The sequence below is a fragment of the Cyprinodon variegatus genome, unplaced genomic scaffold (genome assembly GCF_000732505.1).
Source record: "Cyprinodon variegatus isolate N-32 unplaced genomic scaffold, C_variegatus-1.0 Scaffold163, whole genome shotgun sequence".
NCBI lineage: Eukaryota > Metazoa > Chordata > Actinopteri > Cyprinodontiformes > Cyprinodontidae > Cyprinodon > Cyprinodon variegatus.
This window is the reverse complement of record NW_015150616.1, coordinates 896,886-903,810: the sequence shown is the minus strand read 5'-3', so window position 1 is coordinate 903,810 and position 6,925 is coordinate 896,886. Positions and strand designations below refer to the sequence as shown.

Below are 6,925 nucleotides of genomic sequence, written 5' to 3'. Positions count from 1 at the left end.
GTCAGCTATTTATGCTCTCCCTCTGCTCTCACTCTTTGTTGGTTCCCCTGTTGTTGCTGGTCCTGTTATCGCTGTAGTTGTCTCCCCTCGTCTCTCCCTGGCTCCTTCTACGTGTTTTCCCTTGATGTCTCCATGGTTCTGGTCTGTTACATTTTTAGTTGGATTTTTGGACTGTCTTTGTTAACCATTTTCATTAAACTACAAGTATTTACCTCAGCCTCACTGCCTCTGCATTTGGGTCCTCCAAACCTCAACCAAGACGTGACAGAAATGGGTTTAAGTGCAGCTAAAGTTAAGGACAAAGTATTTGTAGGCTCTGTTTTTGCTTGGCAATTATTTAGATATAAGCATAGTAAAAACATGTGTGGTGTTGAAGGTTAATTTCTTTTAATGGTTTCATTTCCGTTTTTAGTTACTGCTCATTGTGTGAATGTCTATGAACATGCTGCGTTAACTTGGAAATGTGCAAGTAAGCCGGATGGACATTCCAACACTTTATCATTAGAACTGTCTGGGTTTTTACGTTAAGCAGTAGCTTGACGCCGCGGTTGCAGTGTAGGTACGTACGGCTGCATATATCCTGACAGGATATGGCCCGCAGACAGATCCTTATAGGGTGATTCTTTGGAATAAGTTGAGGTAGAACTAGAGCTCAAGGCCCAGTCTTCCTGTGCTCAATGTGAGGGTTCACATTGAGCTGTGATCAACACAGGCCTAAAGTGACAAAATTTTCCTCTGTATAATAGGCTTCTTATCAATTTCTTTGTTAAACTTCTGTTAAAATTCTGTTAATACTTAAAACTGTTTTTCAATTTTGTTGCATCAGTATGAGAACATTCCCTCGATAAAGAACAGAGTTCAAATAGTGGATATTAAGACATTTGAATAAAACATCACGGTTGATGTAATCGCCTCTCTAAGGTCAACGATAATGGAAAATTTTGTTAATGCGGGTACAAGTTTTGAATATTCGGTTGTTCATTTCTTCCTGCTGTTTTTTTTTTTTTTTTTTTTTTACAGAACCTGAAGAAACTAGAGGTTGTTCAATAATTAATATTAATTGAGCTTTATTGATCTCTGGAGAAATTTACCTCTACATTTTACCCATCCCATTGGGGAGCAGTGGGCTGCTATCGTGGGGCGCCCAGCAATCAGGGGTTAAGGGTCTTGCTCAGAGACCCAGAGTGGCAGTCTGTGGGTGTAGGAATCATACTCAGAACCTCAGGATTCCAAGCTTTATTCCCTAACTACTAGGCCGCCACTCCCCAGAACTTATACACATGTGCGCTTAACAGATTGTAACACTGTGATTGTTCTGATCATCTACCAGACATGTACATGTTGTAATGTTTAATAAAGTTTTTTTAGTAGTATAATTTGCTGTTTTGGAAATTTTTTTCAGGATATATAGCTTATTCACCATTTCTTTAAAAATTTGTATCTGAGAACCTGCATACTGTCATGATCTCCTGATTAGGATTTTGGTTCTATTCCAGGTTTTCAATTTGGGCTTTCAGTTACACTATGCTTTATGTACTGTTGTATTTCTTGGTTACTCTCTGTTGCCCCCTAGTGCCATTCTCCATTCCCTTAGCTCAGTGTGCGAAATACCTGTCAATATTGGGGGGGGGTCCCCATCTCCCGATTGTTGCACAATACCGATCTAAATTTTCTCAATATGCAGTAGGCCTATAACATTTTATAGTCAAAGTCAGCTTTAATATCAATTCTTCACATTCACCAGACATACAAGGACTCGAGAGGACGTTTCTCATTCACCAACAGTGAAACAGATAAAGTGCACAGGCACAACAGATAAGATCAGTTCCTAATACTNGTTTTCATTATTGGATTTTTGGATAACCTGCCTTTGTTTTCAGTTTCCTTTTTTAATTAAATCTAAAGAAATTCACCTCTGCCTTCCTGCCTCTGCTTTTGGGTGAACACTCAATAACCAAATCCTGACACTGTCCTTTTTTTAAAGAAAAAACTGTAATTTTCAGACAAATCCAAATTTCCTGTTTACTTCAACTCTATTAAAAAGAGGTTACAAATTAATACAGCATAACATTTCCACATAAAAATTATGACAAACCTCAGTATAGTGAACAACATGAAATTGCTCCCACTAATGCTGGGCTTAGTAGGAAATTAGGATAGAAATATTTAACCAAGTGAAACATATCATAACCTACGGAGCCCCCTAGGGGACATGGGGAATGTTTTTTTCTTTTGCGTTCCCTCGCAAAAGTATTGCGTTACCTCGCAAAATTTTGCGTTACCTCGCAAAACCTTTTGCGTTACCTCGCAAAACCTTTTGCGAAACCTCGCAAAACCTTTTGCGAAACCTCGCAAAACCTTTTGCGAAAGTTTTGCGTGAGAACGCAAAACCTTACTTCGGTAAAGTTAGAAAGATATTCGTCCTATTTTGATCAATAACTCTAAGACTGTACAGTGCAGACACTCCAAAATCGCCACACAAACCAAGGAACTTCTGGTGATCATACTACAACAGCTGTTTTGGAAAAAATACAACTTTTTATAACTTTTTGTGAATGAAGTTCACAGAGATGCTAGGCAGATGGGAGTTCTTTATGAAGTAAAATAGGATGATATTAATGTTTAATAATAACAAAACAATTCTAAAAAATTAAGTAATCTGTGTATTTTTCCAAACCAGCTGTTGTAGTGCGATCACCCAGAGCCCCTTGGTGTGTGTGATGATTTTGGAGTCTCTGCACTTTATGGCAGTGGAGTTATTGATTTTTATTTGCAAGGTTTTTCTGTTGTTTTACCATTTGCAGATGGTCCCTAACCACTGGCCTGGCCGCTGCCTGTGCATAGAGATCAATGTAATACATCAAGCTCAGAGAATGGCTCGTTTTTCTCGACAATAAAGCTTTTTGATTCTTGTAATATGTAGTCTGTGCTATCAGGACATGAAAGAGGCGCCATTTGTGTTTCAACAACAAGAGTTATTGATCCCGGAATTCCGACTCTGTGAATATCTTTCTAACTTTACCGAAGTAAGGTTTGGCGTTCTCACAAAAATAGGTTTTGTGTGGGACTGCAAAACTTTCACAAAAGGTTTTGTGAGGTAACGCAAAACTTTGCGAGGTAACGCAATACTTTTGCGAGGGAATGCAAAAGAAAAAAAAATTCCCCATGTCCCCTAGGGGGCTCCGTAATAACCTAATGAGTCTGAAAAGGAAAAGCTAAGGAGATTTTTATATAAATGACGTCTAGAGATGTCTAATTGTGGTTAAACACTCAAAAAGTTTCAGTTAAACAGTCAAAAATCAGCTTAGCTAACAAAAGGTTTTTATCATATCCATGTCACCCAGGGTTTAGAGAGCAGCAGAATGCTGCATTTATTGAAAGAAGGCAAAAAACAAACAAACAAACAAAACAAACAAAAACAGCGTGAACTCACCCATTATCAAGGAAGTAGCACTGCCAAGTGGAGGGGCTGTCCTCCACAGAACCGACCAATCTCTGCACTCCGAAGACCTCAGTGACCTTATCACCAACTTCAACTCTCTTCACACCAAGCTGACTCTGATTGTTTACCAAAACCCACACACCAAAAAAAAAAGAGAGTTTACTCAAATAGTATGCTCGTTTTTGTTTTTTTTCCAAAAACATTTTCACATCTGAATTTACTTACAAAAGTGGTCAGATTAATACATGAACATTGATCCAGGAAGATAAAGACCGTGTTCTCTGGAACCTTCTTCCTCTGAGCGATCAGACGCATCAACAGCATGCTGGATCCTTCAGTGACCAGTCCTCGCAGGGCAGACATGGTGTAAGACACATGCCCTTTGGTCACTTCCTTTACACGCATTCAGTAAGACGCACACAAAGAAAAACAAAACAAAAACATACAGCCAAAGGTAAACCCACAAGAGACGGACATGTTAGTGTCAGATGATCATTTTTGCACATCTGAACAAGGACTTGAAACTATTGATAAAACTCAATATCTTTTACAGGTTCATACTCTAAAGCCTCTTATATCAGTATATTTATTTACTGGGATAATTTGCAACAGATAATTGCGCCGTTAAAAATAAATATGAATCTGAAAAGCAGAATTTTACATTTAGCTCAGTACTTCATCTTAAAAAGCACCAGGCTCACCAAAAAATAGTCCTGGAGTGCATTTACACATAAAACATGCTATTATCTTGCAAAAACAAGTCAAGCTAAAGCCTACCAGAACAAAGACACTGTATCTTTTCTTAAACAGATTAGAAAAATTGTGCATGCACATAGCGCCACTGATGGTGCTGTAGTACATATGCCGGGCCATTTGGTGGCGCTGTGTTACTGTCACAGAGTTACACTGAACCCATTAAGAGAAACACCAGGCATGTGCAGAGTGCTCATGCATTTTGAACAGCAACATTGCGGCAAATAGGCACACTGAAACATGCAACTGCAGTTTTGAAATGATTGCTTACGGTCTACGAAAAGGCCTAAACTATTCGATTATGCTTAAATGACAAAATACTGCATAGGTGGAGACAAGTCTGATTAGACTCAAATAAATATTTGCATCAGGTTCTCTTCTTGATTTGGGTTTCAACTCTGCCTTTGGAAAAGGGAAAAAAAAGAATCCTCGCAGCATGACGCCGCCATCGTCATGTTCTGATGCAAGGTTTGTATGTTCAATGATATCTGTCACATTGTGCCCCCCCATAAATCTCAGCACGGCACCTTTGCGTGTTTTATTAAGCATCAAATTTATTATTTCCAGTCTTTCATAAAATCCATATTTAGTTGATTGCACGACTAATAGCTGTGAAGTAAACAGATTCTTCCACCTAGGCCATGGAGCTTTACAGCTAACCCATTAGGAAGCAAAGATTTTTTTAAGGCATTACATCGAAATTTGATGCTCCAACATGATTAAATTAGAAAAATGAGCAAGCTCTAAAGATGATGGAAACAATATTACTTATTTTCACCTCTCCCACTCTACTGCATGTGTCGATCACCATCCATCCATTCTGCTGCACCATGTGGCACCTCTTTTCAACATTGTGATCATGAAGCTGAAGAAAATGTTTTTAGAAAAAAAAAACAAGCCATCAAAAATTCAACCATATTACTGACATAAAAATTTCTTCTTTTTCTTTCTTTTTTGTTGTTGTTTTGGTTTAAAGGCCTCACCTTGACAAACTCATGGTAGTCTTCCTCCAGGACCTCCAACTCGGCGGTGAGATAGGCTTTAAGTGTAGAAAAGTAGATGATGGGAAGTGATAAACATGAAAGCACATGTTGAGCAATCAGGGACCACCTTGATAAATCTCACCTGTTACTGTTGTTCCACAGGGGCAGCCATCGATAGCTCCCTTGCTTTGAGCATGCACCAGCATGCAGGGCTGCAGGGCTCTGCGTGTAAACTCTACAGACAAGCTGAACTCTCCCAGGACTCCTCCTCCATCAGACAGCACATCCAAGCGCTCTGGAAACACGCACCTCTGCAGCTCCTCGGGCTCTAGTAGAACACAGAAGCCACAGATAACACCAAATACTTTCTTTTTATTGTTGCTTTTTTGTTTAAATTAAATTAACCAGACGTTTTATGTTTTTTTTTTTGTTGTTGTTTTTTTCCAAACTAAACACTGGCTGTTTCCACTTTAACTCACCAATGGAGGCCATGAAAGCGACAGCCTCGTCCGAGGATTTTATCTCCTCAGCGGCAGATGAAGCACCGACACTTTCAGTCTCCTCCATCGCTGTTTCTCCAGCTGTTTCACGAGTTCTTTACAAACAGCGGCCCTCTTTGACTGACTTCCGTCGTCGGCCTGGATAGTTTTTGTGGACGGGCGAATGCTGGGGTTGTCATGGTAACGACGCTGTTGTCAGGGCGCAGCCGCAGTAGAAATTCATTATGCGGATCTGCGCTGGTTTGTACGACGGAGTTTTACGGACAGGTTAGAGATGTTTTTCTTCTATTTCGAGAATAAAGTTTTAAGTCATTATACCACAACCCGTTTCAGAAAGAAAGCTTCAAGCTCCGACCAGCAGAACAAGGGCAGCATGTTTGGTGGAGATTTCCTTATTTGTCAAACCAGAGCCAAAGTATAACTTCACATGATGCTAGACATTCCTCAGTTAGGGGAAAAAAGTGCTTTCGTAAGAGTTGTCATAAAATACAACTTTTTTCTCTGAATTTTAGGACTTTATTTTCATAATGTTACGACTTTATTCTCGTGATGTTATGACTTTATGCTCGTGATGTTATGACTTTATTCACGTAATGTTATGACTTTATTCTCGTAATTTTAAGACTTTATTCTTGTAATGTTACGACTTTATTCTCGTGATGTTATGACTTTATGCTCGTAATGTTATGACTTTATTCGCGTAATGTTATGACTTTATTCTAGCAATGTTACAACTTAATTCTCGTAATGTTACGACTTTATTCACATAAAGTTACGACTTTATTCGCATAATGTTACGACTTTATTCTTGTAATGTTACGACTTTATTCTCATAATGTTACAACTTTATTCGCGAAATGTTACAACCTTATTCTCATAATTTTTTGACTTTATTCGCGTAATGTTACGACTTTATTCTCATAATGTTACGACTTTATTCGCGTAATGTTACAACTTTATTCTCATAATTTTATGACTTTATTCGCGTAATGTTATGACTTTATTCTCATAATGTTACAAGTTTATTTTCGTAATGTTACAACTTTATTCTCATAATTTTATGACTTTATTCGCGTAATGTTATGACTTTATTCTCATAATGTTACAAGTTTATTTTCGTAATGTTACAACTTTATTCTCGCAATGTTACGACTTTATTCTCATAATGTTACGACTTTATTCGCGTAATGTTACAACTTTATTCTCATAATTTTATGACTTTATTCGCGTAATGTTATGACTTTATT

At 38.2% G+C, this 6,925-nt stretch overlaps 1 protein-coding gene across 1 annotated transcript in view; it reads right to left on the bottom strand.

Annotated features, from left to right (window-relative positions):
- catip (ciliogenesis associated TTC17 interacting protein) overlaps positions 1 to 6,014 on the bottom strand; it is a 9,195-nt gene extending 3,181 nt beyond the window's left edge. The window contains exons 1-6 of the mRNA XM_015378033.1: positions 5,658 to 6,014; positions 5,321 to 5,506; positions 5,179 to 5,234; positions 4,974 to 5,060; positions 3,668 to 3,835; positions 3,434 to 3,558 (exon numbers count right to left, since the gene is read on the bottom strand). Of these exons, the coding sequence (XP_015233519.1) occupies positions 3,434 to 3,558; positions 3,668 to 3,835; positions 4,974 to 5,060; positions 5,179 to 5,234; positions 5,321 to 5,506; positions 5,658 to 5,745 (710 nt within the window). The 5' untranslated portion in view covers positions 5,746 to 6,014. The remainder of the gene's footprint in view (positions 1 to 3,433; positions 3,559 to 3,667; positions 3,836 to 4,973; positions 5,061 to 5,178; positions 5,235 to 5,320; positions 5,507 to 5,657) is intronic.
- Positions 6,015 to 6,925: the final 911 nt, after the last annotated feature.